This window comes from Chrysemys picta, chromosome 2 (assembly GCF_011386835.1).
Source record: "Chrysemys picta bellii isolate R12L10 chromosome 2, ASM1138683v2, whole genome shotgun sequence".
NCBI lineage: Eukaryota > Metazoa > Chordata > Testudines > Emydidae > Chrysemys > Chrysemys picta.
Genome location: NC_088792.1, coordinates 173,092,508 through 173,113,300, shown reverse-complemented (window position 1 = coordinate 173,113,300; position 20,793 = coordinate 173,092,508). Strand labels below are relative to the sequence as shown.

Below are 20,793 nucleotides of genomic sequence, written 5' to 3'. Positions count from 1 at the left end.
AGAATTGAGGACTGACAGCTCCCACTGACTTCAGCTGGAGTTGTGGAAGCTCTGTGCTTCTAAAAATCAGACTCTTTATTACAATAGTGAAGTTGATCATTTAAATGCGGAAAGGCCAAGATAGTCTCTTAAGGCTTCTGTGTAGATTTGTAGTTGCTACAGGGTCTCATGACAATCCAGCTTCATTGAACTGCAACATAATTAACTTATGCTAAAGTCCATAGGTCAGATTAATCACTGGTGCTACTGTTTGGGGCCCAAGCCAGGTTTATACCAGTGTAACACTCTGTCTAGACCAGTGTACCTGAAATCAGAATCTTATGCCAGGAATGAAGTTGGCCCTATTACATTATGGAATTTTATTCATGTGATAATTATTGTTATCAAAGGTGTAAAGGGGCTGAAAAACAGCTGATGAGAAAAATAAAAACTATAATGCCCTGTCAGTTCAAGCAGTGACCAACCATAAGCAGACAACAGAAAATATCTACAGTTTAAGAACTTCTAACTCTCAGATCACAGTATACACTTCTTCCACAGGCCGTCTGGCTCAGGATATTAGCTTATCTGTCTCTTACTTCCTCCTTGAACAAAAGATATTCAGTTCACTTCCAGTTTATTAAACTGCATCCCTGAGCCCTGTTTTTAATTTGGCCTGTGTACTAACATCTACATTTGTAGAAGCAGGTTTTTTAATTAAACAGTGCATAAAATATTGCCCACAACAATGGCTTTGTACTGGTATGACTTTGGATCATTTACGAACAATTCAGCTGTGTGTAGTTTGTTGGTAATTAAACATAATATTGAAAGAAAATACAATAAACAGCTGTTTATCTTGACACTTTTTTTGAGGGTTCACATCAATAAATATTAGCACTGAGACAAAAGCAGAACACTGATGCTGACTTTTTTTTTTTTAAGGTGACCAACATGAGATGCCCTAAAGGGGCGTGCTTTTTCAGAGAGTGGATCCTTAGTGTTTTCTGAGGCTTGATCTACACTAGCAACTTGTGTTGATATAACTACATCGCTCAGGGGTGTGGAAAACTCCCTGGTGAAGATAGCGCTATGTCCATGGGAGGGCTTCTCCTGTTGACATAGCTACTGTTTCTCAGGGAGGTGGAGTACCTATGCCGATGATAGAAGCCCTCCCATTGCTGCAGGTAATGCTTTCACTGAAGTGCTACAGTGGCACAGCTGCAGCATCTCAACTGTAGACCAGCCCTGAGAATCTGCCTTCTTTAAGGTGGCTGTAGTTGGAACTCAAAACCTGAACCACCCAAATTGATAATCACTCTGAAAATCTTGACCTAAAGTCATGACCTCTTGGGGGGCCTCATCTAGGGGTAGAAGTGAGAGCTCTGTGCTCCACTGAGTAGAGAAAATCCTCCCTTTGCAATGGTATAAAGTTCCTGTTTCTAGCCCTGCAGGGCTGAATGGTAACAATCTAAAAATTGTGACCCTTTTATGTCTTAAACTGTCACTGGCTCAGGACGGAATCTCACTCATCCTGGGTCTTGGGCCAGGTTAATTTTTGGAGGGAAAAATACTGTACACATTTGAGAGGAAGACAGAGGAAACGTTTATCTACTGGACTGGTGGGTTTTTTATTTTTATTTATTTATTTATTTATTTATTTTTAAGGCAACAAAATTTGGAACAAGCCTGGGAAAATAGCAAGTGTTGTAGACATAGGTGTGTGATGATCAATATACCCTGGAGACAAGTATTCTCTAATAGTGTGGCAGAAACAACTCTTCTACTTTCTTGGTCAAACCTTGAGCTTATAAAATCAGTGGAAATTTAACTGTTCACTTCAGTGGGACCAAAGTTTGGGTCTCTGTGTACAATGAATTTCCAGTGAAATCAGAGTTCAAGGTCTGTGTTGCAACTTCTGCCTAGAGAGATCCAGCATGTAGGCTAGATGTTGGATCTTAAATTTCCTCCTACACCACCATTTGCAAATGGGTTAAAGAGTGTAGTCATGCTCTGGCATTTCTGACTTGCAGATATTTGAAAGGCACTTGGTTGCATTTGGCACTGTAAAATTATGTGAAGATGGCAACACACCTTTGACAGGTTGAACCCCCTGTCTGGGATGCCACCAAATATGCTGGGGTCCCATTGATTCTGACTGTTCTACCAGCCTGGGTTTCCTCACCCTGTCCTAGCTGTGCCAGGCCCTCAAGCCTTCTAGGACACACAGGTAAGGCCAACCCAGACACTGACTGAAATAATCTCTGTGTGGGAAGATTCAGCTCTGGGATTTATCCAGCACTCATGTGCACACCTCCTTTGGGGTGTAAACCCAAACTAATATTGTCTTGCAGAGTATAGAGATCTGCACAACGCAAGCTCATAAAAACTGCCCCCCCTCAAGGTGGGGAGAGAGATGCACAGCTTTTTGCCCTCCATCCCAGATATGAATTGCACAAACTGAGTTTTGAAATGAACAAGAAATAAGTTATTAACTACAAAAGGTAAATTTTAAGTGATCATAAGGGATAGCAAACAGAACAAAGCAGATTACTGAGCAAATAAAACAAAACACGCAAACTAACCTTAATACACTCAAACAGGTTACAAAATGTAATTTCTCACCTCAGTGTTTTAGGCAAGTTGCAGAGTTTCTGTTGCTTAGAGTTCCAGTTTTCTCTTTACAGACTGGACCCCTGTCTCAGCCTGGACTCACCCTGTCTTTCCCTGATCCCAGCACATAAGGTGGCATCCCGGATAGGGGGGTCCAACCCATCACAACCCCCACTTCTTTTACTGCATGTATCCTAGAAGAGAATTTTTTTTGTATGGGATACAGATGACTGCTTTAAAAACTGCAGTAAAACATTTACAGCTGTGCTTTTAAAGCATAATATTGCCCTCTTGCTAGGTAGAAGAAGAAAGTAAATTTAAAAATGTGGAGCTTCCTGTTTCCATAGAAATTATTTCCCCCTCACTTAGAAAAGTGAATAGAACATTTCCTTATACAAAAAAGGAGCACAACATGGCTTTTGGTTTGGAGCAGAACTGTAGCTGTAGGTAGGAATGCCCAGTGAGTCACGTGCTAATATAGAAAGGATCCGAGAAATATTTGGGGGAGGGGGAATAAATCCTTTCAGTTGCCAAACAAATCCAAATCTCGGTCGTCACTCTTCAAAGATGAGCCTTTTTGTAGTACTTGGAGTGCCTGTGTGGACATGAACAGGAGGGGAGACCTGACATGTGAAGCTAGCAATACAATAGTCTTAGGATATCTTAATAGATGGAATAGAATATCCTGGCAAAGTAAATGATCAAAAAGATCTGACTCACTCTTTTTCTCCAGAAAACAAAAAGATCTTTCAGTCTCAAAATATTTTTGAATGTAAAATTGTGAGTTTCTTATCAGTGTATATAAATAAAAATTGGAGCTGATCAAAAAGTGGCCCTCTAAAAGTTCACAAAATGCATAATTTCTGGTGTCTTTTTTTTTTTAATTGATATAGTTAAAATTTCAACCAACTCTAATAAAAATCAAGCATGACCTTTGGGTATAGAAAAACCAGTCAAAGCTTTTTGAAGTATGAGAGTAAGAGGAAGGAAAAATAAGATCCTGATTACTCATGTTTGGTCAATGTGCCAAGTTTGAAATGCCTACCTTACAGCTCTGGAAGCACTGCTTTAAATCTTAGCTGGGTCAACTCAGCCCTTCATCACGCTGAGGCAGGTAAATTAAATTCCCTGCAGTTTGCTGTGTAGAGGTTTTTTTTGGATGGGACCTTGAAACCCAAGCACTTGGAGCTGGATCCAAAGCTCAATGAAGTCAGTGCAAAGACTCCCATTAGCTTAACAAGGGCTCTGGCTCAGTCCCTTGGTTCAGAGTGTTAAAGATTTTATGGAACAGTAGGGTGTCTGGGTGTGCTTAACCAGCATAGCCCCATCCTCCATTATACACAGTGAGTGGCTACCCAAAAGATGGCAGCACATCAGGGGTACTATATGTGTAGTCCATTAAGGCACTACCGGCTTTTAATCATGTGAGGTTTTACAAGATTAGATCCATAGTTTGTATGTTGTGTAGATGGTCCATAGGGCCTGATCATGCAACCCCCTGCTCACATGAGTATTGACTCCATTAAATTTACATTGATTTCCCCAGATTTAAATGGGAGACTTGCTTGTACAAAGAAGGGAGGATTGGGCTCCATGTGAGAGAAAGGGACCTATTCGTTCTCTAGGAATCAAAAGGGGTGGAAAAATAATCTCCAGACAATTCTGAATTGCCAGTGGTTTCCAGACCTAGATTGCCCTTTCCACCCCAAATGGAAAAGATAGTTACTGTTACCCTTCGGTATCCAAACGATGGCTTGTGTGATCACAGGAGTATAATACAATTTTTATTTCTAAAGCAGTTCTTGCCACAGAAGTACTCAGGAAACTGCACAAAAATATTTACAAGCCCAATAAAATGCAGTGTAAAAACCCCACCCTCATAAAATATCAAATGAATAAAAGAAATTGAGAGGATCCAAACAGGAAAAAGAAAGATGGTGACAAAGATACTGTGGCCAACAGTGATCATATTAAAAGCACGTTTAGGAAAAAGGAGATTTTTTTTTAAATGGTGTCAGAATGACTCAATATCTAAGGGGCCAGAGCTCTATCCCCACTAAAGCCCATCCCAGCAAAGGCACAATATCCTACTGATGCTGTAACAATGGCATCTCTAAAAGGGGTGTGTGAGAATGTGCTTATCAGTCAGACAGAGGCTCAACGAGGAGATAGCCAGAGCCTGCAGTGTCAACTTTAAAACTGGTGTCCGTGCTATGGAATTAAATTAAATTAAGGTCTGGTCATTTTAGAACACTTGGAGGAAAACACAATTTTATCCACTGTCTGAGGAACTCAGTGTTGCAAGGAAATCAGAGGGACAAATCCTGTGTCTGAATATTTGAAGGACTGCATGATTTTTATGACCAAAAATTAGATCTGTTGTTCCATAGGTGCTGACTCTGGAGGTGCTCTGGGGTTGGAACACCCACGGGGGGGGGGGGGAAATAGTGAGTGCTCAGCATCCACTGGTGGGCCCCACCAATCAGGTCCTCTTCCTGCCCCCCCATCCCCCAAGTGCCTCCCACCTGCTGCTGACCAGCTATTCAGTGGCAGAAGGCACTGGGGGGGAGAGGAGGAGCAGGGGCAGGAAGAGCCAGAGCAAAAGCAGGGTGTGCTCAGGGGAGGGGGTGAAACGGGGCGGGAAGAGGCAGGGTGGGGGCGGTGGTAGGGCAGGGGTTGGAAGGGGCAGGGTGGGGCCTTGGGGGAAGGGGCGGAGCGGGGGTCAAGCACCCTCAGGGAAATCAGAAAGTTGGCGCTTCGGTGTTCTGTACGTTTAAAACAGGATTGGTCTGAGCTCATGTTTCCGAGCATGAACCAAACACTGAAAGACTAGAAGGCATTTTTTCCCCCAAGGTGTACAGAATTGTACAATTAGTTAGATGTGGTGGTGGTGAGTTTTTCCCATCTTCAGAAGCATCAGGTAAATCATCGAGATAGGATAAGGGACTTGATATACCAATGGTCAGGTCCAGTGTAACCAGTCCTTTAGCCCTGTTATTCAGTACTGTGGATGACAGCTAGCAATTTAGCTGTTCCTGACTCTCTTGCAAAGGATGAATTGTTAATGAGCTTCTGTTGCCATTATCCTGCAGGTTTTATTAGTAATGAGATAAGGATGCCTGATGATCAAATTAGATTAAACCATTCACTATAACAGCATCTCATCAAGCTTGTCATTTACATCGTGTAATAAGTGTAAAAATTAAACTATTTTTATTTGCAATGCAATGGATATGTCTCCATTCAACAAAGTATAGCTATGGTTTTGATATGATTTTGATCTATTACTCCGTTTATAGTATATGTTGTCTAGAAACTAGGTCACAGCAAGAAGGGGAATTAATTTTTAAAAGAAAGACATATGAGCTGTGGTGACTGGAAAGAAACTAGATATCAGAGTACAATAAATAAACAGTACTAGTTGACAAGCAGGCCACCTCTTAGTTGGACATGGCTGCTAATGCCAGTACCTGTGCAGCTCTTATTCACCTTGACCAAGGCTCTTTATTAAAATCCAATAAATACAAGCGGTGACCTCAGATAAGCTCAATTTTTCCAGTTGAGGGCTTCATGCCCAATGTGGCTGCCTCCCAGAAGAAATAAATACCATTTTTGTAAATGATTGGACTGGTGACCTCCGATGGGAAAGTCAGAGATCAAATTTGGGGATTCTTTTGCTGTACTCCATGTCCCATTAAAAACTGCATATACAAAATGTCCAGGCTCCTGCTCAATGGGAGTATGAAAATTATTTGGGTCATTCAGTCACCTCACTAGAAGCATGTGTGGTTAGGTGGCTATCCCTTTCTGTTCTAGGGTATCCATCTCTGCCTTCCGTTCCTTTCCGCTCAGCCTGCAAGTACCATGCATACTCCCCAGTGCCTGAACCCTCTCTTCCCTTCCCTGCTACAGGCTCAATGCCATCCTTACTCCCTGACCAATCACAAAGCACTGCTCTCCCAAATGGATCCCCTCTTCCTGTAAGGCTCTAGCCCTCATCCTCACAAAGCTACTCTCAAAAACAACAAACCAGTCAGTCACTGGAGCTGAATGTACCAAGCAGCTGGGTGCCACATCCACAGCAAGAAAGTGGGGGTGACCTAAAAGCCTCCCTTGCCCCTTGATTTTCTTTAATGTGAGATAAGTGGGTTAAGCTTAAGGTATATTCCAATGAACTATCTCTCAAACGCTCTCCCAAATCCTTAGGCTGGGCCTGTATGGAGTGATGTAAACAGTTATATTTGGGAGCGTGGGGTTGCAAAAAAAAAATGCTTACAATGTTTATACCAGCTGAGGAGCTAGTCTATAATCTTTGCTTAGTAGTTTATTATTAAACATTTATGTAGTGCCATGGCTGCACAGCCCTGTGCAAAGATTTTTTTTTTTAAAGGCACGGTAGGGTCCCTTTAGGTTGTTTATAATGTAACTGCTTCCTGTAAATAAATAAATGTAAAAGAGTGGGAGATGGCTCTGATATCTAGGAGAGGAGGAAAATAGTTGTAAGGGAGACCTCAGATTTATTCTGATATAAAAGTTGCACACACACTTTTGATGCTTTAAATACCCTACCTGACCTTAAAGTTCCCATCACACTCACCCTTCTGTTAGCTGAAGGGAGAGTGATGCTCCTAATCAATCAGAGGGGTTGCTGTAGTGTGGTAAGAGATGCATATTCCCTGCATGGACTGTGTTCACATTCTGTAGTACTCCCAGCCCCTCTGAGAAGACAGTACACCTCTACCCGGATATAACGCAGCCCGATTTAACATGAATTCGATATAATGCAGTAAAGCAGCGCTCCAGGGAGGGGGGGGGGGGCTGCGCACTCCGGCAGATCAAAGCAAATTCGATATAACGCGGTTTCACCTATAACGCAGTAAGATTTTTTTTTGGCTCCCGAGGACAGCGTTATATCAGGGTAGAGGTGTATCTTGAATGCAAGTGCAAAGCACTAACCACTGAGTGGACTCCTTGAACTCTGTTTTCTGCCTTTCACCACAGCTATCGTATTTGTTTTCCCCCCTGCCCAGACAGAGGACGTTGACTATATTGGATTACTTTCTAGCTAATGCATTATTATCACAGCTGTTTGAGAACTATAAACATCACAGCACATAGAGAATGTGGCCAAATCAGACTTGCAATATTATGGCTAGTTTGACAGACAAGTACACTGTGATATGACCAATATCATCATTATATTTTTTTTCTTGTTCTGAATTACATTACACTAGAATATAATTACAATATTTCAGACTGTAGAAATTTCCCTGGGTCATTCTTATCAGCTAACACTGTTCCTTAGGGAAAGGTTCCATAGTGCGGACTGGGCTTCCTCAGCATGGTGGGGAAAATAAAAGACCGTTTCCTTAGAGATTTTTACGCTTCACCAGTGTTCCCATATGTTAGATTAGCTTTACATTCTAAGGGAAGATTGTGGAATTCCAATCTCAGTTCTCTAGATATTGGGATGGATCTAAAGTCAAAGGAGCTACACCAATTTATACGAGGTGAAGATCTGGCCCAGTGGCTCTGTTTGCCTGCTGCTTTGCAACTTTTGTTTTCATTTATACTAGTACAAAGTGGGTAAATCTGACTTGCACTTTTCACCCACTTTGTACCATTGTAAATGTTGGCATGGAGTCTGAGGCAGGAGAGAATCAAACCCATAGTCTTAAGGGGAAGCCACAAATACATTTCACTCGTATCCGTGATGTTTGTGCCCCTGTGTTACGATTCTGTAGCAACAGCAGAAGTTAATGCAACATCCTGGAGTCAGTGGAATTACTCTGAATTTACACAATATAGCTGAAAGCAATATTTGGGCCAAAGTCTTTCTAGCTGCTGATGTTTTTGGGAGAAATGGTTGTCAGATCAATTCAGTTCCTATTTGGAAACCTGCTGCTACCATCTACTTCTGAGGATCCTTCCGAAAACACTGAATCTTCCTTGAACCAGACTATTATTTGTACAGTCACTGCCTATGAGATTGTCTTGGCGAATACAGTTGGTACATGAGGGAGAAGTCTATATTGGGATGCAAGAGTTTTCACCCAGCCATCCAAAAAACAAAATACCAGATCTGATTCACAGTTATTCCATTAAAACAGTTTCATGCTGGTATAAGTTTGTTGGCTTCCATTGACTTATGATGTTACATTGATGGCTGTTGTTACTGATGATGCATCATTGTGTAATGGCACAAATATTGTGGGGCTGGCTAGGCTAGGTAGTTATGCTGGGTTAATGGAGTTGTCAATCAGGGCCATTATCTCAAAAACCTGGTAAGCTTTTCCATGGTCTTTTCATCTTTCAAGTCTCTCTGTTGCATTTAGAAGTTGAGATAATGAATCATAGAATGGGTTTCTAGTTCCAGTTTAAAGACTCATCTTTCTTTTATAGCCCATCCTATGATACCTGCTAGAATGTATTTCTTGCTCATTATACACTTGTACAAATTTGTCTGTACAGGGATCTGACTACGAAAGTGACAAAACATCCTTCAAAAACTGGCCTGTCTGTTGCCATCTTTTTTGTCACCCTATAAAAGAACCAGAAATCTGTCTCATAGTTCCAGTAGGGCTGTGAATTTAGGGATAGTTGAAAAGAAAGTAGATTAATGTAATTTGCAAAGATCAGTTACATCATTCTTCTCCTTCCTGCTGTTTCTATCTTGCATGCACATCAGCATTCAGTCCATGGCCTAACTAGGGATGACCTATCATTTGCAAAACCCATCTTTTATGAGCCCTAATTAGGGTGACCAGATGTCTCGATTTTATAGGGACAGTCCTGATTTTTTTGGGTCTTTTTTTTATATAGTCTCCTATTACCCCCGTCCCGATTTTTCACACGTGCTGTCTGGTCACCCTAGCTCTAATCATCCAGAGTCCCTGCAGCTGTTTAAGTGATGTTTCTATATTAATTACAGGTAACTCTAAAGAAACCTCAAATAAGCATTGAATAGTTAACTGAGTGGCAGGTAATATAAATGGTCAGATACCTACAGTAGCTCCAATTCATTACATCAATCATATTAGTGTTTTGGTCTAAGACAGTAGTAAAATAGCAAAGACTCGTACTCTGCATGATCTCTATGATTAAAAAGAACATAAAGCTCTTTCAGGGCCAGATTGTCCCTTGTTGCTGCAGGTGCATAGGAGGAGGGTGGCCACAGGGAGCCTTCCACCGCCCAACTCCTTGTGGAAGAGCTAGGGATAATTGCAGCCCCTGCACTCAGGGGAGGACATGTATGCGTCTTTTGTTTGCTGCTGGGGTCCTATCTACCTTAATGGGGGTAAGGTAGAGGTGGAGTTGTGACTCTTAGCATCTGATTTGCATCAGCTGGTGGCACCATCACAAGGGATGGTGCATAGGCACTGACTCCATGGGTGCTCCGGGGCTCAGCACCCACCGGCCATAGCTGTTCTCCGTTGCCACACAACAGCTGATGAGGGACAGGGGTGCTGCTGATGTGGGGGCACTGCCAAAGGTGTTTTGTGGCTTGGGGAGGGCAGAGAGTGGTGGGTGGGCAGGGCCCTTGGGGAGGGGGTGGAGTGGGGGTGGGAAGAAGCAGAGTGAGGGTGGGGCCTGGGGGGGCAGAACAGGGGCAGGAAGAGGCAGAGCAAAGACAGGGTCTTGGGGGAAGGGATGCGGTGGGGGTGGGGCCTCAGGGTGGAGCATGGGTTGAGCACCCCTGTGGAAAAGGAAAAGTTGGCACCTGTGGTACAGTGTGTACACTCCTCCTATGAACCAGGAAACACCACACTGCCTCCAGTTGGGGTAGTGGCGAAATGCCACCATCTGTCCTAAAGTTTTTGTACGAAGGCAAAAGAGCCTTACGTTATTTGTTATTTCTTAAACTTGGTATTATTAATTTTATGATTAGTATTGCAGTAGCCCCTAGGAACCCTAGTCATGGACCAGGACCCCACTGTGCTAAGTACAGTACAAACATAGAAAAAAAAGATAGTCCTTGCACCGAAGAGCTTACAATCTAAGTATAAGACAAGAGAAAACAGATGGATACAGACAAACCTATGGTGAAGACAAGGAAACAATGAGACAATATAGGTTAGCAAAACAGGTAGTGGACTTGACACACCAGCAGCCTAACCAGTGTCAAGTTCTTTGTAGGCCTCATGGCACAGGAGAGTTTTAAGGGGGGATTTGAAGGAGGATAGCGAGTTTGTTTTGTGGATGTTTATGGGGAGCTTCTCCCAGGGTAGATTGCCCAACTAATCTTGACTTGATACAGATAAAAGAGCTGGATCTTGCTTCTGCAATTGACTAGGTATTGCTGGCTTAACTGTGACTTTTTTTCTTTTTTTTAAATCAGAACTTTCTTTGGCTCACATGTGTTAATAATTTAATGGACTATTTAGCGCATAAACGCTTTGGGACAGGTACCATCTTTTTGTTCTGTATTTGTACGGCGCCTAGCACAATGGGGCATGGTCCAGAACTGGGGCTCCTGACATAGACACCAACTTATATTTTTCCCCAGGAGTGCTCCGCTCCCTCGCTCCACCTCTTCCCCACCTCCATTCTGCCCCATTCCCCAAAGCCGCTTGCTGCTCTCTGCCCTCCCCCAAGTCCCTCCCCAAGCCGCTGATCAGCGGCACCACCAATCAGCTGTGGCTGATGAGTGCTGAGCACTCACTAATTTTTTTTTCTGTGGGTGCTCCAGCTGTCAGCGCCTATGGCTCCTGAGCTCTACTGCAATACAGATAATAAAGAATCATAATAAATTATGGGAAATGTACATTCTAAAAGGGGCCATTTGACTTTTTTCTATATTTTCTGTAGTGTTTATAATGTCCTTTTGTTTGTGCTAAACAAAATATAAATGGTCTCTTTATGAAATCTGTTTTTTAGTTTTCTAAAGCCCCTGTCACAGCTGTCTTCTCCACTTTATCAGCTAGGATTTGTAGCTTACCGACAACTGGCAAGTTAACAATAGAAGAAAAGATAGGGAAATCTCCATTGGTTTTCTACAGTCGTTTTTTTTTTTTTTTAACTCTTTAAAGTTAAATTTACAATTGATCTGGTCAACAACTATTACAGAATAGTGTGCCATTTGCTGAATAATTGGAACTACATTCAGCAACCAATCTTCATTAGCTCTCCTGATGTGCTGGTGGCAGTGCAACAGTGGGAGAGTTTAAGAAAAGTCTAGTGGAGATGCAGATTTTGAGGCACACTGACTTTAACTGGTTACAAGAAACATGGTTCAGTTTGTGTCCACACTACTGCTTGTGCCTTCACACGTACTACCTAACCAGTTTGTGTATGGACACAAGTGATATTTCAACTCCACAGTCTCAGTATGTGATCATAAATTCAGTGAAATCTTGTCATGTGGGCAAAGCTTATCTACACACAAACTGGAACCAAAATTGCTTGCTCTGTTTTAATTCATACCATCGGTTATTTCAGTCCAAGTTGGTATGTGCAGAGGCAGATTAAGATTTACTGGAGCTCAAGGGGGCGGGAACCAGGGGAGCCAGGAGGGCCATGCCCACTTACTTTTTAACATAGGCGTAGTAGCCTTGGGCAGTTGTGAAACTGTGTTGGCAGGGGCTGCGCTTTGTGGCAGGGGAGCTGATAAGGTGATCAGCTTACCAGTGTCAGCCTCTTCCCATTGGGGGGTGCTGAGGTGGGCCTTAGCCCTCCCTCACCATGAGGCCCTGCTCCTCTTCCCCTAAAGGCCCTGACCAGGCCAGAAGCCAGAACCGGGCTATGGTAAGAGCCATCCAGGGAGCCCCTGACCCTCCACCTGCCCTGGATGGTGCACACTGTGGGGTGGGGACACAGGCCAGGGGCTGCTCTCAGGCACTGTGGCACACCGTTTGAGCACTCGTGTCCCCCCCACACATACACACTTCTACACAGGTTCCATCACCCTGTATATAAATGAAGTTTCCATTGTTTTGAGTCCACCATGCTTAATTTACATAAGAGACAGGTAAATAGCTGCATTCTCTCCTGGCTGGGAGGGAACCTGTTTCCCTTTGTTTGGCCAGACTTTAAAACATAATATAATTAAGTATCCATATTTCCTCATACAGGGTTAATACATACATTTCACAATTATCTTAATCACTGTGATTAATCATGGTGTGTCATTAGCTTTTAGAAAAGACCTCACTCTATACACTTTATAATACAATAATATTGTATACTAGTTGCTTCAATTGCTTATTGCTTGAAGTTCAGCCCCCCGTCTTTATAGACCCATAAGCCTTTGCAATTAATTCTTCTAAAGGTTACTGCTCAAAGTAAAGTTTATTCAAGTTGTGAGGAAGGCAAGATGGAGTCTGGTGGTCTTCACCCCACTTATTAGCTTAAATGCAAATTGTTTTGTTTCCTGTGATCTCCTCCCAATACTGTCTTGATGGTCCTGTTTACTGGTTATATGAAAATTGAGGTAAATGCACATTCCTTTGTTTAGGATGGACTCGTTTAACAACTCTCCTGACACTCCTGGTTTACTCACACCTTAGTCATAATTCTCGCATATATTTATAACTCTTAATACCATCACATACATATATCACACAAGCTAATGAGTTATTAGTTTTCATATGATACCTCAAGGCATATTTTGTACAAAGATTATTACAATAGTGCATAGGGTGTGACTACAAGGTACTTAGTGTCCCAGTGATCTAGAGCAGTGGCTCTCAACCTTTCCAGACTACTGTACCCCTTTCAGGAATCTGATTTGTCTTGCATACCCTCAAATTTCACCTCACTTAAAAATCACTTGCTTACAAAGTCAGACAAAAATACGAAAGTGTCACTGCACACTATTACTGAAACTGCTTGCTTTCTCATTTTTACCATACAATTATAAAATAAATCAATTGGAATATAAATATTGTACTTCCATTTCAGTGTATAGTATATAGAGCAGTATAAACAAGTCATTGTTTGTATGAAATGTTAATTTGTCCTAACTTCACTAGTGCTTTTTATGTAGCCTGTTGTAAAAGTAGGCAAATATATAGATGAATTGACGTATCCCATGGAAGAACTCTGCATAGCCCCAGGGGTACATGTACCTCTAGTTGAGAACCACTAATCTAGAGGGATGTGAAGGCATAAGGAATACCATTCCTCTGGAGTCAGAGGCCTTAAGATGGCTGGTTGGTTGGTCTGCCTGCTGCACCTGAGGAGAAGTTGGAAACTAGTTGGTTGATCCTTATAAAAGAGGGCAGCAGGAAATGGAGGAGGGAGACTGTAGCACGTTCCAGAAAATCGAGGGACAGGGGCCGTGCTCCTAATGGACTGCTGTTGGAGCTACAGCAGAGACCAGAGAGGAGTTGTTCCAGAAACCAAATGGTCAGAAGGGAGACTGCGTGAAGTTCTTTGTTGCTGAGGCTCTGAGGTCAGAGCTGGGAAATTTTGAGTTGCTGAAGTTACTGGTGTGGGGGACAGATTTGAGACAGGGATTACTTGGCCTGCACAGACTTCTGAGGGATGAGTTGATTTTAATTTGTTTGTTCAGAAGGCTTTAAATAAAACAACTAACCCTTCTGGAAACTGCTTGCCTGGATTCCTTGAAAGCACTCAGACAGAATTACCCCAGGAAATGAGCTGACTCAGCAAGAGCAAAATGTGGTCCTGTTGGAGCAGTGTGCTATGAGATAGGCCCCAATCCTTTTACAAAGAACATAATCCTTCTAGTCCTTGGCCAGTTCAGTCATCAATACAGCAAATCCACATGTATAACTTTCTCCTTTAATCAGTTCAGATTTAACAGTCTGTGGTGCTGTGCTGCATCCCAACGTCCAGAATGTTGGGGCCAGAGCCGTAACTAGGGATTTTTGCGCTCGAGGCAAGGGACGGGGCGGCACGTCCGGCTCTTCAGCGGCGGGTTTCTCTCAGAGGGAAGGACCTGCCGCCGAATTGCTGCCGTTCTTCGGCGGCAGGTTCTTCCCTCTGAAAGGGACTGAGGGACCCGCCGCCGAAGAGCCAGACGTGCCGCCCCTCTCCCTTGCCGACAACCGGCGGCAATTCGGCGGAGGGTCCCTCAGTCCCTCTCGGAGGGAAGGACTTGCCGCCGAAAGAGAGACTTTCTGCGCCCCTCACCTTCCTTGCCCTCGTTACGGCACTGGTTGGGGCTCTGTTTTCTGATTCTAATTAGTTGCACACATTGTGATGCAGCAGAGGCTGGCATTCTCTTTGCGCGGGAATGAGAGAGGCTTAGCTGCCAGGAAGGTATGATCCAGACCTCAGTCACATTCTTTTCTGCTTTCATTGACTGCTCATGACCCACTACAGACTATTTTCATCTAGTTAGGATCCGATCTCTTAACGACAATACTTTGGCTACTTTTATTAGCTTACCGAGTTTTAGTATGAAATGATGCTGCTGCATTTTGTCAATTTACTTTTATCCCGGTTTTAGATTTGTAGTGCATTTTCCAAAAATAGCCCCATCCACTCTTTGATTATTGTTTATTAATAATGATTATTTAACTTCTATCTGAGACTTGGTGCCCAGGTAGCGTGGGGATGACTATGCTGGAATGAGATGTTTCTAATTTTGGCAAATACTCTTTATAATGAAGGATTATTATTAATAGTAGTAACCCCTACTTTTACTAAATGAAAAGTAATTCAAATTGTTTTGTTTCGGCTCAAGCTTGCAGTGCCTTTGCAACATTCTGTCAATACACAACAGCGATTTCAGGCAATTTTACAAATGTTTCTTTTACTGGTGAGTTAGAACATCTGGAGATCTTTCATTTGGGTACATTGCAATGAAGCATTGCAGTCTGCAATGGTTTCTCCCCAGCATTTATGAGAAGCCACAAACATTACATCTGGACATCTAATGTCAATAATACCAGCAATGAGCAGTATGTTAATTGGTTTCCAACATCTGCTTGTAGATTATGCATAAAGGTACATAAGGTTCTTTGTGCATCTCTTTGTGATGGTAATTTAAGGATCAGATTCTGCTATTTTTATTCACATTTAGTACCCTTCTATGCAAATAATCCCATTAATTTAAATGGGACAGTGTGCAAGTAAGGTGCTTACTCATAATGAGTAAAGGTGTCAGACCTACAGTAGCTGAGATAACAATTCATGTATTTTTGCATGGAATGCTAGGGCCAATATATAAAGCCAACATCAGTTTTATGTGCACAACTTTGTATGAGAAAATCATGTGTGTGCGCAATTTTTGTGCAACCAAAATCGTGTTTTTTTTAAAGTGCATTTGCACATCTATATTCTATTATCTGCACAAGTGACAGTGTGCAGAAATTGCACATGCAGGTGATTTGATGATCCAAAATTGCACATGCACAATTGGAAACCATATGGAGGTACGTGAAAATGGAGGACCCCATTTGCTCTGTTCTGTTTGTTCAGAACAGACAGTACCTTGTTTCTTAAGGCCTCTTCTGAGAGACTATCTGCAATGGATTTTGGCTGACAACCCAGCCATGATTATAGGTGTTTCAGGAATTAAATGTAGACCATTGAGCCACTATCTGGAATAGACTGATTTCACTAAGCACATTGTTCTCCAAAATGATGCTTTTATACATTAAACCTCATTCTTCCCTCATATGGGCTTCAGACCAGAATAATTCAATTCACTTAAATGGAGCTATTCCTGATGTACACACATCCCAAGCGATGGATCTTAAAGAATTCAGAGACTTAAGGAGAGGTGGGGAGGCTGTTTCTGATTTTAGATAAATGGTACATACAGTGGATGTGTCTATCCAGGGAGCAGTGGAAAATAGTCTTTAAAGGTTGAATAAAATGTTATTGGACACATTGGAAATACTTGAATGTTCTTGCCCCAGACAGGAGTTTGCCTATTGGGTTTGGTCTTCAGTGATTGTTTCATTCCTTGGACATGTCTACATAACGATATTACATTGACGTAATTTGTTTGCTCTAAATGCAGCAATTTAACTGAAGAGAACTTAAGTGCATCCACACGACTTTGTTATGGTACTGTCCTTGTTGAGCAGTGTTGACTGCTCTGCTTACTGGGCAGAAATTCCATGGTGAAATGTTCAGGTGTTCTACTCTCTGCTTTGTTTTTTGTGTGATGCATCCTGGAAACTTCAGGAATTCTGGGACTTGGGAGTCAAACTAACAAACTGCCATGATTTTTCTCTTGGCTTCCATTCACTTTGCCAGTGCCATTTTTGAACCCTAATGATCTCTCCTGAGAAGTAGAGAGCAAGATACCAAGACAGGTGGATCCAGGTGTGAACCAATGCTGTGTGAGATACTAATTAGTGCAATAGTTAGGAATTGGTCCACAGAAATCTTAGAGCAAACAGACTGACTACAAAGCGGAGTTAATTCTGTTGCAAGGATAACTACTTACTGCGACGTAAGATGCCAAATAAACTACTTTGAGAACAGATTTTATGTGGACACAAGGCACTCTAAGGCAAACTAACTACAGTTAAAAGAACAGGAGTACTTGTGGCACCTTAGAGACCAGCAAATTTATTTGAGCATAAGCTTTCGTGGGCTACATCTCACTTCTTCGGATGCATACAGAGTGCAATAAATATTGAGGATATATATATATATATTACACATACAGAGAGCATAAACAGGTGGGAGTTGTCTTACCAACTCTGAGAGGCCAATTAAGTAAGAGGAAAAAAAAAACTTTTGAAGTGATAATCAAGATAGCCCAGTACAGACAGGTTGATAAGAAGTGCGAGAGTACTTACATGGGGAGGTAGATTCAATGTTTGTAATGGCTCAGCCATTCCCAGTCTTTTTTCAAACCTAATTTGATTGTGTCTAATTTGCATATCAATTCGAGTTCAGCAGTTTCTTGTTGGAGTCTGTTTTTGAAGCTTTTCTGTTGTAAAATACCCACCCGCAGGTCTGTCATTGAATGACCAGACAGGTTAAAGTGGGTACCCATAGCGGCATTGCTATGGGTACCTGCATGGCCCCACAGTATGCCAACATTTTTATGGCTGACTTAGAACAACGCTTCCTTAGCTCTTGTCCCCTAACACCCCTACTCTACTTGCGCTACATTGATGACATCTTCATCATCTGGACCCATGGAAAGGAAGCCCTTGAGAAATTCTACCATGATTTCAATAATTTCCATCCCACCATTAACCTCAGCCTAGATCAATCCACACAAGTGGTCCATTTCCTGGACACTACTGTGCTAATAAGCGATGGTTACATAAACACCACCCTATACCGGAAACCTACTGACTGCTATACTTACCTACATGCCTCTAGCTTCCATCCAGGACACACCACAAGATCCATTGTCTACAGCCAAGCTCTAAGATAGAACCACATTTGCTCCAATCCCTCAGACAGAGACAAGCACCTACAAGATCTCTATCAAGCATTCTTAAAACTACAATACCCACCTGTTGAAGTGAAAAAACAGATTGACAGAGCCAGATGAGTACCCAGAAGTCACCTCCTACAAGACAGGCCCAACAAAGAAAATAACAGAATACCACTAGCTGTCACCTTCAGCCCCCAACTAAAACCTCTCCAGCGCATCATCAAAGATCTACAACCTATCCTGAAAGATGATCCCTCACTCTCACAGATCTTGGGAGACAGACCTGTCCTCGCTTACAGACAACCCCCCAACCTGAAGCAAATACTCACCAGCAACCACACATCACTGAACAAAACCACTAGCCCAGGAACCTATCCTTGCAACAAAGCCCGATGTCAACTCTGTCCACATATCTATTCAAGTGACATCATCATAGGACCTAATCACATCAGCCATAACATCAGGGGCTCGTTCGCCTGCACATCTACCAATGTGATATATGCCATCATGTTCCAGCAATGCCCCTCTGCTATGTACATTGGTCAAACCGGACAGTCTCTACGCAAAAGAATTAATGGACACAAATCTGACATCAGGAATCATAATACTCAAAAACCAGTGGGAGAACACTTTAACCTGTCTGGTCATTCAATGACAGACCTGCGGGTGGCTATTTTACAACAGAAAAGCTTCAAAAACAGACTCCAACGAGAAACTGCTGAACTCGAATTGATATGCAAATTAGTCACAATCAGTTTAGGTTTGAATAAAGACTGAGAATGGCTGAGCCATTACAAACATTGAATCTATTTCCCCATGTAAGTACTCTCGCACTTCTTATCAACCTGTCTGTACTGGGCTATCTTGATTATCACTTCAAAAGTTTTTTCTCTTACTTAATTGGCCTCTCAGAGTTGGTAAGACCTGTTCATGCTCTCTGTATGTATGTGTATATATATCTCCTCAATGTATGTTCCATTCTATGCACCCGAAGAAGTGGGCTGTAGCTCATGAAAGCTTATGCTCAAATACATTTGTTAGTCTCTAAGGTGCCACAAGTACTCCTGTTCTTTTTGCGGATACAGACTAACACGGCTGCTACTCTGTAACTACAGTTAGTGTGATGTAACATCCCCATATAGCCCAGGCCCTGATTTGCTCACTGCACCTCTAAATATCAGGCTGCTAATAACATATTGTACTTCTATTAAGGTCTCTTTTAGGGGGTTACATAGGAACCCACTGCCTCTCTTTTTTTCATTCTAGGATGCTGGCATGACTTTTGTATCCAGTTCTGTAGCTCACAGCTGTGGGATGGTTGAAGAAAATTGGCACATTTTCTTTCAGAAGCTGATGTCATTTCAGAGAGGCCTGAATGTCAGAGCTGTCAATTAAATGGTAGGTCCATGATTCTGGCTGGGCTTGCTCAACTGCAGTGACCCACGCCGCTCCGAACATAGGAAACAGATTGCAGGCTGGCAGGCAGTTCGTGGTGTCATTATCTGATTTGAGTGAATCAGCAAGTGTGTCTGCACTTGCAGTGAGGCAATTTACCAGCTAGTTTTGACTGGACAAGGTATCAGACTTGTGGTGATGGGCTGGCGGATGATATTCACTGGACTTAATTGACTGCCCATTCATGAATGACTGATAAATGACAACGAAGCAGTTCTTGTAAATAACTCTTCTATTTTAGGAAGAAAGCTATAATCTCCCACTGAGGTTTTGTGGAATTGCTTTGTTTGTACTTCCATTTGTCTAGAACTGACTATGTGAAGCTATATGAAATATATTCTATTAAAAACATTAGCCAGATCCTTAGCTGACATAAATCAGTTATTCAGGTGTGGTTCTGACTCTGAAATGCATAAACGTGGATACATGGCATAAAGAGGTGATTGTCAGTATTGCCAACAATAGCCAGGGAAAGTAGATTTGATTTTTTTTTTTTTCAGGAAATAGTTTTAAAAATACCTTGACCCATCTAAGAAGGTGCTTTTGTTTTGCAGAGATAAGTTCATAAGTAACTTAAGATAAGTAGATTATCTTATCTATCTTTAAATTCTGAAGATAAGTTAACCCACTGCTGAAATAATACCACAACCTGGATGATTTAAACAAGGATTTCGAGAACGTAGCCTGATCATCCAATCAAATAAAACTAGGAAATTATTGCTGCAATACAGGATTCTCTCCGCTATTGAGTCACTGTCTCTTGCTTTGAAGTAGTCTTTCAATGAAGTGAACTTTGAGCAGAAATGCTAAAATATTGCCAAACAATATAGATCTCCAGTGACCTTTTCAGAAAGCTAAAAGCCAAATGCATGGCGCATCTCCAAGTTTCAGCATTCATTGTGTTCTTCCTTGCAAGCGGAATTAAGCAATATGGACCAGATCCTCAGCCGGTGTAATTGGGATTTCAGTGGCACTACACCCATGTACAACAGTTGAGGATCTGGTCCTTCATTCCTTCTATGCCCCTCCTTATTGCCATTTTATAAAGCGTTTTTGTCTGATGCCACTCAGTCTGACACAAATGAAAGGGCAGTGAGTGCACTGCTAAGTGGGTTAAAAACAGGCTGAAATTTTGAATCAAAAGAATTCATTTTGTTGTCAACTGGCAATCCCCATGAGCCTATAAAATCCTAGTTCCACCTAGTGCTCTGAACACCAATCAGATGTGGCCCTTGAGCCACACCTCCCAAACCACACTGTCCAGGATGGGAGTCGGTATAAAGGCTCTCTACCATTCTTTATTATTATTATTACTGTAGCACCTGGAGCCCTAGCCATGCACCAGGGCCCCATCGCGCTAGCTGCTGTACAAACACAGAACAAAAACAGTCCCAGTCCCAAGGAGCTTGCAATCTAACGGATGGAGA

At 42.2% G+C, this 20,793-nt stretch overlaps 1 protein-coding gene across 2 annotated transcripts in view; it reads left to right on the top strand.

Moving 5' to 3' along the window:
- Positions 1-20,793, top strand: part of PXDC1 (PX domain containing 1) — an 87,613-nt gene that overhangs the window by 62,514 nt on the left and 4,306 nt on the right. Inside the window, exon 6 of one of the 2 annotated variants that reach the window (XR_010598717.1) lies at positions 19,178-19,309. Coding sequence is in view for 1 of the 2 variants with exons in the window: in XM_065584894.1 (XP_065440966.1) it covers positions 19,178-19,190 (13 nt within the window). In the remaining variant the exon portion in view is untranslated. Of the gene's footprint in view, positions 1-19,177; positions 19,828-20,793 lie in introns of those variants that run through there. The other variant, XM_065584894.1, reaches the window with a different exon arrangement.